General features: G+C 39.2%; 1 protein-coding gene across 2 annotated transcripts in view; it reads right to left on the bottom strand.

Moving 5' to 3' along the window:
• The window catches only part of grm7 (glutamate metabotropic receptor 7), a 197320-nt gene that overhangs the window by 81059 nt on the left and 100362 nt on the right, over positions 1-15899 (bottom strand). For both annotated transcript variants that reach the window (XM_079578333.1, XM_079578332.1), the window contains exons 3-4: positions 11789-11924; positions 9883-10037 (exon numbers count right to left, since the gene is read on the bottom strand). In XM_079578333.1, the coding sequence (XP_079434459.1) occupies positions 9883-10037; positions 11789-11924 (291 nt within the window). The remainder of the gene's footprint in view (positions 1-9882; positions 10038-11788; positions 11925-15899) is intronic.

The following is a 15899-nucleotide window of genomic DNA, read 5'->3' as shown; positions in this document are numbered from 1 at the left end:
TTCTTTGAAGATGGCGCCAATAATTAAATAGTCTAGCACTGTATTAACTGTCAACAGTTGCCATGTTGTTATCATAATTAGCAAAATATTTTTTCTTGAGGTTGTGGTACTTGTAAGGGAATCACCTACTACTTCTCATCAGTGACATTAATTATTGAAGTTTTTGCAAGATTTAGTTCCCATTATAGATTAGATTCCCATTATAGGCCAGTGCATATACACGTGGCTGTACATTACATGCAAATTACATACAGTACATTATTTACACTGATCCAGCCAAGTTCTGGTCTGAGATGAGCCGGTCTGAATCAAAGCACAATAGGGAGACAGTGAGACCAGTGTAGGATCTAAATGTTGCACTGAGGAGGTGCATTTTTGTGTTCAGGCTGTTAGGTGCTGCAGGCTGAGTGATTTATCTCACAGACTGTATATGTGCTGCACGCAGAGCCTGAGCTCTGTGTGCTGCCGTAGAGCATGAAAGGTGAGCAAGAAGGTAGCACTGCAAGAGACAGTGATGTTCTAATCTAGCATATAAAGTGACACTCTTTGGGGCAACAATGGCTCAGATGGTAGAGCAGGTTGTCCAATAACCGAGTGGTTGGCGGTTTCAATCCCGGCTCCTGCAGGTGCAGACTGTCCACACCCACCACCTATGTGAATGCACTGCATGAGTGAGTGGTTGATGTTGGTCAGAGGGGCTAATGGCGCCTCACTTCCGTCAGTCCACCACAGGGCAGCTGTGGCCACAGTAGTAGTTTAGCTTCACTGAGTATGGAGTGAATGAATATTGACTATAGTGTAGTGTGATACAAGTGTAAGCCATTATTATTATTATCATTATTACTCTTGAAGTGACTGGAGGCAGGCTATGAAGCTTATGTGAACTGACATTATATATCTATTTTATATATGTTTATTTTATCCACTATCTTTATTCATACACCTACAATTCAGAGGTAATACCAGGATTTGCTGCTCTTTGCTCTCTTCACAAAATTACAAAAGTAGATTAAGGTAGTACATTTTATAGAGAAACATGTTTTAGAGCCAAACAATGAATACTCAAATAAGCATTTGGCAAACTTTGTTGTCAGACCAAGAGTCATCACCCACTAACTAATGCCACTTTTCCACTGGAATTTCCGACCCAGCCCAGTGACAGTCTTACCCGTGTAGTCGAGTGTCAATCAAGTAAGTACGTTAGTAAAGTAAGTAGACTTTATTTGTATAGCGCCTTTCACAGACAGAGTCACAAAGCGCTTCACAGTACTAAAACATAATTATAAACCAGCATATTCATATTGCAATAACTCAAACATTGTACAAGTTGTGTCAAAATTGAGTCAGCCAGACTCTCATTCCCTCGAATGCTTGAGAAAGCATTCGAGGGAATGGGAATATGCTCAATCCTGGGTCAAAGAGCGGTAGACTGATACTAACGTTACATGAATAGACTGCTGATCTCCGATTGCCAGAGGAGAGAGGACAGCCCTCAATAAACAGGGATGTTCTAGATGAAATATTTGGTGTTAGCATGACATCTGCACTTTGCTTACCGTCATAGTTCATCTTTTAACTGCTTGTTTCCTCTAGTTTTGCCTTGGCACCTCTGAATAATTCAAATAAACCCCACCAAAAGGCAGTATTTGTCCACAGCGTTTTCTTTGCAGCTCACAAAACTTGCGGTTCTGTTGTTCCTTCAGTCATGTGTATTCCTGTGATGTGCATCTGTGGGGGCGCCACCCTGCACCACATGGTGCTGTGATGGCACCAAGAAATCCATTATTCTTAAAAGAATTTAATCTGTCATCCATATGTCACATGTCAAGCTCAGACCTTTATGCCACCCCTCTTCAGTTTCTATACTGGATCAATGAAGCAATGAATCAGTAATCGTAATATGGGTAAAAGAGAAACAGGGGCGGGGATAATGGTCAGGCAAAAACAAGTTTGCAGTGTGGCTTGAATAATAAAAATCAGCACTTACAGTCAAATATGTATTAATAGATGCACAGCACATGCGCAATAAATGTGACACATAAAAGGTTTGAAAGGTTTATTTAATTTTAAATAGAACGAAATTAGAATTGGCTTTCCATCTTCCAAATGATCCTGTGGCATTTGTGGCTTCATGCTCTGTAATCATTAGTGTATTGATCTGCCCCACAGTTCAATACATTTTCTATGAATGGGTCTTTTTATAGCTACTGAATGGAAGACAATGATCTTCCTTTGGAAAAGTATAGTGTGGGTTACTTGCCTTATGGCCCAAATCCAAAGCCAAAATGTCATTGCATATGAGCCTGTGCCAGACTCTTGGGACATTTTGGAGCTCCTGCATTGACAACACAAGAATTAAACAACAAACAGAAGGTATAGGAGGCCAGGACTAAAACTGAAGCCAAGTTTTTACTTTAATGGCCTGAATTAAAAGCCAATGCCTGAGCCAGAGCTGCTGCGGGGGATGAAGCCGATAAACAGCCAACACAGTCAATTACCTGACTATTTTAGCTCAGGCCACTACGGGCTCCACAAAAGGACAACAGTATACACAATCCCTCATACAACCCATCCACATGCAAGAACATGGGTAGCAGGTGAGTCAAATAGTTTACAAGGACAGAAAAGCAGGTTTTAATCCTACAATTTTGTGCCAAGGTAAAAAAATCTAATTTGAAGTTACATACAGACAGAACAAAGTCATAGACATGAAGAAACTGCATATTAAAGTAGACAGTCATGCAGTTGATAAACGACGGCCTCTCTGCATGACAGCAAAGGTTCGCTCAATCAATTTTCAATTTGAAAACAACAATGAAATTACCCAGAAACGTCTGCTATGAGCATTTTTCATTTCATAAAATAAAACAAAATTTTAATATGATACTAAAACGAAAAAATTGAAATTTTAATCACAGTCTCAGAGTGTGATTAAATAATCACACTGTACAAAAATATGTATGAAACAAAAATATTTTTGTTTCATTGATTTGTGTAAAGCCAGAAGTTCGGCAGTACAGCTCATAAGGTCTGACCTGGAACACAATGTCTTTCTAACAGGGAGAAAGACGTATCTTTTGGCCACCTAGCATAGCACTGTAGTTAGCTTTGTGCGCAATTGTAGCTAAAGCACCATACAGTAGGTCCAATCCATCTCGGAGGGTGTCATATTCCAATCTCCGCGTTAGTTTCTCCCTTTTTATTTAGAAAGAATTATCTTGAGGAGCCCAGTGTTTCAGATCAGACCTTATGAGCTGTACAGCCGAACTTCCGGCTTACGCAAATCGCTAAAACAAAAGGCAAGGCAAGTTTATTTGTAGAGCACAATTCATACACAAGGCAATTTAGAGTGCTTCTCACTTCATGCTTCATCATATCACGCTCTGAGCCTATGATTTCAATTTTCCTTTTTCCTTTTAAGTATAATTTTAGTATAATTTTAAAATACGTGCCATTCTGATTGATTTTGTTTCATTTTATGAAATGAAAAATGCTCATAGCAGATATTTCTGCGTTTCATTGTTGTTTTCAAATTGAAAATTGATTGAACGAACAATGCACGGACCCCTTTCCCCTTGTCTCTGATGTTTGTCACATCTCAGTTCAGACATCAACAGCTAAGGACTATAGTGTGACAGGAGTGCCCTGGGTAGTGGTCTGTGTGCATGGCATCCCCAGGCATTAGGGATGGGACGGTAACCGGTTTCAAGGTATACCGTGGTATTAAAATGCTACGGTATCACTACCATGAGGATTCCCTGTCTGACGGTATTAAAAATGCTTGTTTTAAAAAAAGTTGCGCTCCGCAGTCCCTTTCTCCTCCGCTGCTCCTCACCTGACACCACGGCACAGTCCCGCTCCCTCTCTCTCTCGGCCGTCAGCCTGTTGAACACGGCCCGTAGCAGCAGAGTACAAAGTCACTGTCCTCCGTGAACATGATCGCTGCCACTGAGATGAAGCTTTGTTTGGATCTGTCGCGTTAAAAGCTAAAAAGCAGCTGTTTAGTGCTTTAGCTCACATTACACTAACCTGTTAGCTTTGTGCTTTGGATTGTCCATCATCCAGTCAATCGTTTATCAGACGCGCACTAGACATTACTGTTTTACGTTTTATTTTTCAGAAGACACACAGCCTTCCTTTGCCAAATGCTCATCAAAGACGGACTGATTTTCATCCTAAACCTACGCACTACTCCACTAAAGTCTCCCCAAACAATGATTTGATGCATTGCATAGGGAGATAGCATAACTATTCTTTACTCTCTAGGAATATGATATGAAGTTGAATGCAGAGACTACTTTAGTAAGAAATCAAGCAGCAAATTATAATGGCAAGCCAAGCTGCCTTTGGAAGTTTTTGTGCAGACATCGAACAAACAGTGATTAGAGCATCAGCGAACTCCGTCTGTGACTGAAGTGATGGGAAAAGTAGTAGTGGGGAAAAAATATCCCTTTGTTTAAAGTGTTATTTTGGATAATAAGTTATTCATTTGTTCATAATAGTACACTTTATTGATCCTTAGCAGCATGTAAAGACATAACCAGTTACAAATGTACGATGAACAAACCCTGTTTGTTGAATGCAAACCCTGTTTTTACTTTTTAAATATAAAACACGCAATTTCACGCAATTTTTTTTGTGTCAAAATCTCATACCTTCCCATCCCTACCAGGCATCTAAGGTACACCATAAATGAAGTCATGCAAAACATACATCTCTTATTTGTGTCACGACGACGAAAATGTCCCTTCAGCACTACAATAAAGGACAGCTCAACCTCAACCAATTTCAGAGAGATTTTTTTTTTTTTTTAAACAAAGAATGGCCACGAGTGGGTCACAATTAGCCTTACATCAAAATAAAAAGACATCAGAATCAAACCTTTTGAACTTCTCTAACCTGAACAAGAATGAACAGGTCCCTTTTTCTTACTGCTTCTATGCACACTTACATTCTAACATGTACAGTGAACAAGAAACAACATATATCAAACAAGAAACAGCGCTTTTTGTAAGTTGAACTTTTTTTTTTATCACACATGTTTCTGTGAGGATAAACACAGTATTTAGCTGACTTTAATCAACCTGTGTGTCACTTAGTTTTCATAGTATAGTAGTTATAGTAGAAGTTATAGAAGTGCTCAATCAATCAATCAATCAATCAATCAATCAATCAATCAATCAATCAATCAATCAATCAATCAATCAATCAATCAATCAATCAATCAATCCATCAATCAATCAATCAATCAATCAATCAAATGTTATTTGTGTATCACCTTACAACTGCCCTTCTCAAAATAAAACAAGAGTCATAAACAACTAAAAACATGTACAATAGGCTAGGATGAATGAGATTGGGAGTGTGGGACAACAAATGTAAATTAGCCTACAGGCTACTGGTGATTTTAGTCAACTCATCATGTCCTACTTATCTGGCCGCTCCCAATTTGTAATGGTTAAGAGCCATAAATCAAGGAGCCTGGTGTTCCGCAGGGTTCTAAATTCGGGCCAATTTTATTCAACCTGTAAATTAACATCCTGCCCTCTATCTGTGACCAGTGTAAGATGGTGACGTGTAAACAGGCAGCAACCTCCCTCTCTCTCAGTACAGCTGAATTTTTTTTTTTTTGCAAACTGCATTTGTGGTTTCTGTGCTCCACAATTTTGCTATATACTTTTGTACCTCTTGCCGTGTTTTTGTGGGGATAGGTGGATTTTTTTTACTGCAAAGAGTCCATAATTGTTTTTTACCAATGTTGCCTTCACAAATGCTGAAAACCCAGGCAACGTTGCAAACAAATGAACTCAAGATCACATCCTGGCGCAGCTGTCTAATAAAAGAAGAAAAAATAAAAAACTGTAGCTACGTTATTCTCTGAAAATCTCCTCAATGCCCACTCTAACATTTTCATTTTAGGACAGTAGCTAGAAGTATTTACCATAGTTCAACACACACAAGTCAACCAAGTCGTACATAGAAATCCTTTCCACAATTGTCACATCCTACAGAAACACAGAACCTCATCTTGGACAATCTACTAAAGTTTCACCAAATGTGTTCAGTTTATAAAATTGTGCACAGTTTAGTGCCAATCCCCAATCCAACTGAAGCATCAGAGGCACCACCAGAGGGGACTGCACGATCCCCTCTCAGGAGCATTCAGCCGGGCTGTGTTCTTCTTAACAGTCTCCCATCACTCGAACACAGTGCCTCAATAAGACAGGCCACGTCATTTCAGTCTTTTAAAATGAATGCCAAAAAACACTGAAACCTGGGTTGTTGGATTTTTGCGGGATATGGATGTGTATGTGTTGTGTAAATATGTTGTTCTATTACATTGTTGTACTGTTATCTTTAGGGATGCCTATGGGGACTGCCAATGAAAACTAGTCCTTTAAACGAAATAAATAAACACATACATTTTTAATGGATTTCACGTGTGGAAAAGGAAACGTTTTTTGCATTTGGCGTAGCTGTTGTAGCCTAATTGAATTGTAGCACTGTTTGAATCGCAATGACTTTATTCCAAACATAATTGTATAGGCAAAAAGCTGGTGTTCTTATTTAATTGACATGTCAAGAATAACTGAGCAAAGTCATGTTAACATAATGTAATGTAACCAACGTTTTTTTCACTGATCTCATTCGCCATACACAGAATATCATGCTGATTGCAACAACATCTGGCCACAGTCAGGTACTTAACAACACGAGATGTTGACTGCAAACGCAATGGTGCATGATCACTAATCTCTTCTTAATTTGCAGCGTGTAGTCCCTTCACACTAATTATCCCAATTTGTAGAATAAGCTGGCACACTGTCCCAAATGACAACGGAACAATAGATTATCTTAATTTAGAACCGTTAGGTTGAGGGCTGTTTATGGGTTATTCCTGTATTTCCATTACACTGATTATGTGTCATTTGGCTATACAGTGATCAGGCATGACTTAATAACCACTGAAGGAATACAGGTGATACATTTCATAAGGTCTGTTTAACTTTAACTAGGTGTGCAATGATGTTGCCAGAAGGTACAGAAGCGTGAAGTATATTGCGATTAAATGTTACACCATAGATAAATAAAAAGGTTACAAGTTACAATTGATATTAATGAAGTGCACATTAGCTATATCCATTATATGGTCAAAAAAATGTATAAATGACCTCCTGGAGCAGTCCTGCAGTGGATGGTGAGGAGTCGGTCACTGCTTTGCTGAGTGAACACATGCAGCAGGGTAACTACCGTTTTTGAGGATAGACATTAGCTAACACGAGAACATTGGAACATTCCTTCCAAAGTATTTGAGTTCTCTATCTTTCATACATAATAAAAGTGTCCTCCATTTGGTATTCTGAGTGAGATTAAAGAGAGCACACAGGTTGGGTGATGGGCGCATATTTTTTCAAGGGTTTTTCTCACATTAATTCGTGCATGAGAACATCCATCTTGGAGGAGACCAATCATGATTTAAACATGCAGCAGCAGCAGCAGAATGCAAGTCTTACACCCAAGAGCTCGAACTAAAATGTTAGGGTGAACTAAGGTAATGTACTGTATATGTTGCTGCATGTTTTCTTGTACATATTTGACATTTTTATTGGACAAAAACATACAGTGTATATTTTTTTGAATTGCATCCTGTTGTGAAAAATGTCATTAGTCATTATCATATTGTTATATTATCAGATAGTCCATCAAAATTCAAACAATGTGTTGTAACAGCGAAAGATCCTCATCTCCTCCTGAATTAAAGGAACTATACAGAGTTTAAAAATGTTGAAATAATGTATTCTCCTCTCCTACATGTTCCAGCCATGTCCTAATGTGTAGAATGAGCCCAGACCTGTTCACCACAACTGCCTCTAAAATCCTGCACTGTCACTCAAAAAGGTGTTAATTCGGGTCCGAAGTGCCGCCATGCACGAGCTTAATATAGAAGGTGCAGTTACACGTATGACCTGAGATGGCAGTAGTGAGTATCAAATGGCAAACTTGCATCCAGCCCCTTTAACGCATGCTGCAGTTTTGCCCAAACTGTGACAACCTTTGTTGTGCAATGAACACACATGAATCATATTAAATCCCATACTAAAATAATGTTCCAAAACCTACAGTAAGAGCCATTTAAGATCCAATGCAATTACAGACATAAAAGATGTAGGCAAGTGTTTTACTGGTGAAGGAATCAGTATTCTAAACCACAGACTGGAGGTCTGTGAGGTTTTCCTGTTTAATAGCCTACCAGCAGACTAAACCAACATGACACAAATATTATTCTATCTGAGTACTAAAGCCTGTTACTGTACTGCAATATTTACTAATGCTTAACAACAGCAAAATACCGACATTTGTCTGGACAATGTCTGCTGGTTGCACTGCCTTACGACCATGACGCTAGGGGCCGACATAGCTGCAGTACCTCCACACAGGGGCGGCAGAACAAGCTAATCTTCCATAACACGTTGAAAACAACTGTAAGGCCTGGTGCCTAATTTTCCTAAACTTTCTACAGCTAGATATTCTTCCTGTGAAAACGCTGGGTTAGGCACAATCACAGGGACCAGGTTGGTTTTCGTAAGGAACATTTTTGAAATCTCGTATACTATTGATGGCAGGAATTGATTGACAGGCCGTTAGCATTAGAGCTAATGGTGCGGGCGCGGCTACGACCGAACTACACGTCACATGAGCTCTGCTACGTCTGCTACGTCAGAGCTGGGTAAGAGAAGTCTGCAAATCCGCCATGATTTCCCCCTCGAACGTGGTTATTATGGCTAATGGAGAGAAGTGAGGAGACGTAGTCTATTAATATTATTTTTATCGTCTGCACTGGACTCAAGATTTGTAACAAGGAAACTATGGCAACAGTTCTTCAGAGTTACTGTTGTTGAAACTAAGAACTTATATATATATATATATATATATATATATATATATATATGTATATATAGGGTGTCTTCACACTGCATTGTGTATAAAGCCAATGCTGAATGCCAGAGACACACGAGAAGATGTAATTAGCCATGGGAGGCATATTCCTCACAGTGGGGATCTGCAGACGCAGCAGGGGTTCTTGGCCACAGGGGGCACTCTCACCTCCTGCAGCAGCCCCTGTTTAGACTCTATAGTTATTTTTACCTAGTTTAACAATTTTTTTTTTTTACTTACTTTGTGGCTCAATGTATCATTTGTATTTAATACTAATCACATGGATGGCATCTTCAAAAATTCACCCAATGAGACTCTCATACAAAAGTATGTGACACCTGCAGGAATGATCTCAACCAGTTTTAAATGATTAGGCTTCAAGATGCCATATTATTTTTGCTGTAGTGCCTTGTTGATTGTTATTCAACTTACGATATTACTTATGCGTATGACATGAACACACATTGAGTTGTTGCTCTCTGTCAGTGTTTTGTCAGAACGGTGGATATGATAAAACTAAAGAAATGTCACAAATGTAACTGTGGGAAAAGACACTGAACTATCTCCCTTGAGTTAATGTAAAACAGCTTTTCATACCCCTCACAACCACCTCAGATGAAAAATTGTCTCACAACAAAATGTGAAAAAATTAGCTTGTTTGAGTAAAGAATGAATTAATAAAAATCTATTATTTAATAAAAAGTTTAAAGAAGATATTCAATTTCAGCAGACAGTGTTAATAGTAGCTTTCTTGTAGAATGATGATGGTAAAGACTTTGGTGTAGTTTGGTGTCATCACAGGTACAATCAAAGGAGCCAATGTTCTCCCGGGTAATCTGTTTTTGACTAGTTCTTTGCAATCAGAAAAGAATATTACGTTGTATGTTCCTGACTGAAATGCAATGCTGTGCTTTATGCAAGGATGATTGAAGTGAGAGGACTGACCGTTGATGGTGGCTCTCTTGGGCAAAATGGTCACAGCGCCCACAGCGGCCTCCTCGAGCTCGTGGATGGGGCTGTTTTTGGCACCCCAGCTGTCTGAGCCAATCCACAGAAAATGTCCAAGCTGCTCTGCTCTTTTGGTCGCATTCAGTACACCTCTGTAAACAACATAAACACAGACATATGAGTGGGCTTTCCCCCGGGTTGAGAATACAGGCGATTTTCCAGTAACAAGTCATCTAATTAATTATTATTTCCTCCGTGAGAATGTCATTCCCGTTTCTGTCTAAGTAACGGAGGTAGTTATTTATCATGGCTCGCAGAAAGGACGTGAGAAAGAGCAAGAGTGACACTAGTTGGCAGACAGAGTGATTGACTGCACAAGTGACCAATCAGAGGAGGTGAAAAGTGTGTCTGACACCTTTATTGGTTTAAGCCCCACACAGTCAGCTGTTGTCTTTCCTAACACTGGAGCCAACTTAGCCAGACACTTGAACTGTTTTACAAATATATTTCATTATTTGATGACTCGTTTGGAAGGATTTAAAGCTGGTGACAACAGAAGTGAAGTGCAGGAGCTGCGACAGGTACTGACATCTGCATATGTCCTGATATCATAGTGCGTTTACGAATGTGTTGTTTGGCCATCATCTACTGCTTAAAGTTGTCGGAGCAAATGTTTTACTGCAGCGCATTCGCTAGCTGCAGCTGCTGCCTCTGAGTTTGCTGTCAGGATGAGCTCTGGTTCAACCACTGACTAGTTCTGAGAGCTGAGAGTGATTTTGTGGCTAAAACAGGCTTATGTTTGCTCCAACAAGCCAAATGAGCGCTTTTTTGGGCAGTATTTTTTGTAACTTAGTAATTACTTTGTCCAGTAACAAGTTACTTTTATCTTACGCCTCTTTCACACCGCATGAGAATTCATGAACGAATTGACGAGCGAAACAGTCTGCACCATCATTCATAAGCTGCACTTCAAGTCGCGTCCTGTTGTGCAGATGGGAAAGCTCTTATGTGTACAGACAGCACGCCGAGGTGGCTGTGCAGCGAAGCAGATTTCAACACAAAAATTAGCAAAAATCACTTTTATAAAGCAATTTCAAGTCTATCAAATCGTATGCTTGGAATGCATAAGGAAATATACTTAAATATAACTTTAGGAGTGTTAACATCCTTTTCCATGTAATACATTTTCATTTTTTTTTTTAATTTGTGCTTAAAACACATTTTGCACTTTAAGGAGACCTATCAGTTGTATTCCTATTATTATTATTATAGAATGAACCACGAGGAGTTGTTTTGAGTCCAATACTACTCTAGGCGCTTCGCCCCCGCTCCGTGGCAGTATGAGTACATGCCGCTCGCCGCGAGATAATTCGGCCGCAAAGGGCGCTCGGCTCTGAGCTTAGCGTGCGGTGTGAAAGAGGCCTTACTGTAACTCAGTTACCAATGTAGTTGCTTTTGTGGAGAAGTAACTATAACTAATAACTGTATGTGTATGTGGATGTGGATGTGGATGTGGATGTGGATGTGTATATGTGTATATGTGTACGTGCGCATGCTGTGTTCCTAGATTCCTTGTGCTATGTACTTTGTAATATGTTCCTTTGTACTATTGTGATATGAACAGATAATGATTTTGGGGTGGGCGCTTACATGCTTTTGCTTCGGCCCACTCCTTTTGAGGCAGATGTTAACTGCTCAAATAAACAAATAAACTAAACTAAAGAAAATAAGAATGTTCTTAACACTGGCTGTCCCACACAGTCAGTGAAACGTTACATATGGGCGTAGAGCATGTTAAGGAACAGTTTTGACAGTCAACAGTCATTCTTGAAGAATGTTTATACTCCAGTAATTATTATATGGTCAGTATAGTTTGTGTGGCTCATTGTTGTGTGTTTCAGACCTGATATCTTCATCTGACGCGAACAGGATGACAGCCCTGGCGTAGCGAGTCTCCAGAAGCAGACGGATGATTTTGTCAAAGTTTGAAGGCTTGTGGTCATGTGGGATCTTCAGGGACTGGGCTATACAAATCCCACCTAAAAATAAACATACAATATGTATAATGTAAAAGGAATTAAGTATTTGAATAAAGTCTGAATACTCTGAGTTGTTGAAAAGGTATATGCATCAACACATGTGCATCAACACATTAATAACAAACCAAACATATTGTCAACCAAAGAAACGTTTTTATACAATGGCATTTTGAATCAAACACAGTTCAGTAAAGCAAATTAAGAAGAGAAAAAAGACAGAAAGAAAAGAAAAAAAAGGACTGTCCTGACAAAGACAAGCTAATTTGGAAGCATTTTCTCTGGCTCAATAACTCGCAGGCTAGTTATTGTTACAGTGACCCTGGAAATTGTGAAACATGTTTGTAATCACATCCCTGTGAAGAACTATGAAGGTAGCAATGTGTTAATGAAAAGCTTGGACACAACAAAAAATGTTACCTTTACAAATAATGAAACCAAACAAAAAAAACAGGTATGTGACCTTTAATGAAATGCCAAAGTGACTTAAATCATGTGGCAAAATAGCTACTGCTTCATTCATTGTCAAAGCACGATAGTATTTCAGGGTAATTTACAGATCCTCAGCCTCAAAACACAGTGCTAATGTTGCAACCTCTCGAGTCCATTCAAAAAGCTCACTGAGTGAATACAGTCGTACACAAATACGCTCATGCAGATCTATGGACCACAGATACAGTGCCTGCAGATTCCACTCAGAGAGATTGTGTATTTGCTGGTCAAAAGATCACCATCTCACACGGCCCCCATCTTTATTATGAAAATGGTAAGGACTCTACCTAGTTATTAAATCACCCACATAGCTTTTGCCGTGTGGCCTCCTACATTACCAATGGCAACAATAAGAAGTGCAGTGCCTTTTTTTCTTCTTGTTGTCATCAACGCAAATATAATTTCCAGTGATGCATTAATAATGGCTCAGTGTGGTACATAATTACAGCATTAGCCATGATCCGAATGAAGAAGAAGCTACCAATTACCCCGGCGACTGCAGAAAAACACACATTGTGGAAAATGTACGTAAAATAGCAGTTTTTAGCGTGGAAGTGCACGTGGTCTAATCCTACACGAGACTTATATTGAGGTGTTCAATTGAAACTGGGCTCTTACAAATGTGCATCGGATCTGACTGGAGGCTGAGCTTGATTGTGTGGGAGAGAGCGAGTGCGACTTTGATGTTAATGATGTTTGATGAAAATATTTGCTGGAGGCACTGAGTCAGTTCCCAAGCACCTCGCTAATGTGGACTCACGAGAGACGAGAGAGATACACGCTCTGACAAAGAGGGGGAAATGCTTCACTTTTGGTTAACGCAGACATACAAAGGCTGACTAAAAAAAAGTGTTTATAATTATTTTACTGTTACACTAACGCCCCCGTTTTGTGCAAGTCTGTTGCACAGATAAAGAATGCTCTAAAATAATTACAGAGATCACTCTTCATGTTCAAGGGTTCTCCAGCAGGGCCATACTAGAGGAAACTTGAATACGTTTCTTTTAACGTTTCAAAACAGTTCCGTCTGTACTGTTCTTTTTTTTTATTGCACTGAATTTGGGGGTAGGCGCTCAGAAGCTTCTTGCTTCGGCTCACTCCTTTTGAGCAGAATGTATACTGCTCAAATAAATAAATAAAACAAATATTTTAAAGAATGGCCCAATGTTATCCCTAATCATTTTTGCATTTAAATTTAATTAAATGTGATTCATTGAATTTAAATGTGTTATGATTGTATTTTAACTTAGTACAGGGTACACAGATTTAATGAAGAGGGATGCTTGTTAAGTAATAAGGTATTAATAAGATAAGATACGATAAGATACGATAAGATACGATAAGATAAGATAAGATAAGATAAGATAAGATAAGATAAGATAAGATAAGATAAGATAAGATAAGATAAGATAAGATAAGATAAGATAAGATAAGATAAGATAAGATAAGATAAGATAAGAAAATAAGATAAGATAAGATAAGATAATCCTTTATTGATCTCACAAAGGAGAAATTCACTTGTTACAGTCGGCGTTCAAGAAGATCACTCAGAGTTAATAAAGTGCAGCTGATACAGAGATTATTGCACATGTTACTTCACAGTCTTATTGTACAGTCTGACAGTAGTGGGGATGAAGGCTTTGCAGTAGCGCTCCGTCCTGCACTGAGGGTGTCTCAGTCTGCCACTGAGAGAGCTGCTCAGCTCCTCTACAGTCCCGTGCAGTGGGTGGGAGGTGTTGTCCATGATGGAGGTGAGCTTGGCTACTACCCTCCTGTCACTCACCTCCTCCACAGAGTCCAGGGGGCAGCCCAGGACGGAGCTGGCCCTCCTGACCAGCTTTGTTCAGTCTGTTCTTGTCCCGCTCTGTGCTGCCCGGGGCCCAGCACACGGCAGCGTAGTGGAGAGCAGGGGCTACCACAGAGTCATAAAAAGTCCTGAGCAGAGGCCTGCTCACTCCGAACGACCTCAGTCTCCTCAGAAGGTGAAGGCGACTTTGGCCCTTCTTGTACAGGGAGTTGGTGTTGTGGGACCAGTCCAGTTTATTGTTGAGGTGAACACCCAGGTACTCGAAACTGTCCACCTCCTCAATGTCCAAGCATTAATAATTACTATTCACTGAATAATATGCTTGTAAAGATATTATTAAGCTGCTTTTTCTACCATTATGTATTAGTAGGCCATTAGTAATTTGCTTGTATAGATGTTAATAAGCTGCTCCTATTAACAACCATGTTACCCTAAGTCTGACCCCTAACCCTGAACACATTACTATTGCTTATTAATACCTTATTAATACTTAACGAGCGCCCCTTAATTTAAAGAGATACCAGATGATTATCTGCTATTTCTAATGACCGGTGCATTAAAATGATATAATCAAGTCATCAATAATCACAGCCCTTAATGCTGTGGCCCAACAACACAATATTCCCTGGTTCCAGCCTCAGGTCATTTTATCAAATGTTATTAGACGTGTGATTAGCAATGGGCGGATAGGCTTGTGAGCAATTGCAGTGTGACTTTCATGAGTGAGACGAGTTTTTGAGAATTTTGAGTCTGGTTGGATGTACTTTTACTTAAAGAACATACAAACCAGTAAAACTTCTCATTTGTAGGAAGCAATGCAGAGCATATTGTTTTATACTTATATCTACAGAAAAATAAATTGAATTAGTCATTGCTCCATATTCTAGCCCACACTGTTGCATAGAATATAGAATATATATATATGAAACTGTAAGTATTTTTTTTTAGTTTATTTTCCTCTTTGCTGCAGTGAAAGCTGCCTAGAGAAAATCTTCTCTTAGTGACCTTTTGTACTGCATCATGACTACATGCAAAATAAATGTCTATCTTGAAGTACTTCTCATTTGCACCTCCCACACCAAGTTGGGAAGCACTGTCATGATCTGTAATAACATTACACTAGTGCTGTATTAAAGGCGACGGTGGCGCAGGTAGAGGAGGTTGAATCATGATCGGAGGGTTGGGAGTTTGAATCCCAGCTACACCATGTAGTTGTGTCCTTGAACAAGACACTTCACACCTCCAGTGTGTGTGTATACTGTGTGAATGGGTGACTGGTTTCTTGTTTGAGTGCCTAATGGTTTCAACTTAAATTGCGATTTTCCACCATCAACAAATATGCAAATAATCAATATATATATATATATATACAAATATATCAGGGCCGGCTGATGCCGATACTAACTTTCAGAGTTCAGGGCAGTTTAGCCAAATTGTATAAATCCTCACTAAATGTGAATACAGAATATTGCAATTACTCTTACTGCTTTTTGTTGTAAAAATATGAATAAAATAATGATGCCAAATAACTTACGAAGTACATCATAAATTGGTTTTCCATGGAAGAGTGGCTGCATTAACTAAAAAGGTATGTTTAATGTGTTGAATAGCAAAGTCCAGTGAAAAGAGAATTTATTTAGTGGGAATGACACAACATGAGACATTGTAAGGACATGCAA

The sequence above is a fragment of the Gobius niger genome, assembly GCF_951799975.1.
Source record: "Gobius niger genome assembly, chromosome: 20".
In the NCBI taxonomy this organism is placed as follows: domain Eukaryota; kingdom Metazoa; phylum Chordata; class Actinopteri; order Gobiiformes; family Gobiidae; genus Gobius; species Gobius niger.
The sequence above is the reverse complement of the archived record's forward strand: the minus strand, read 5'-3'. Positions and strand labels throughout refer to the sequence as shown.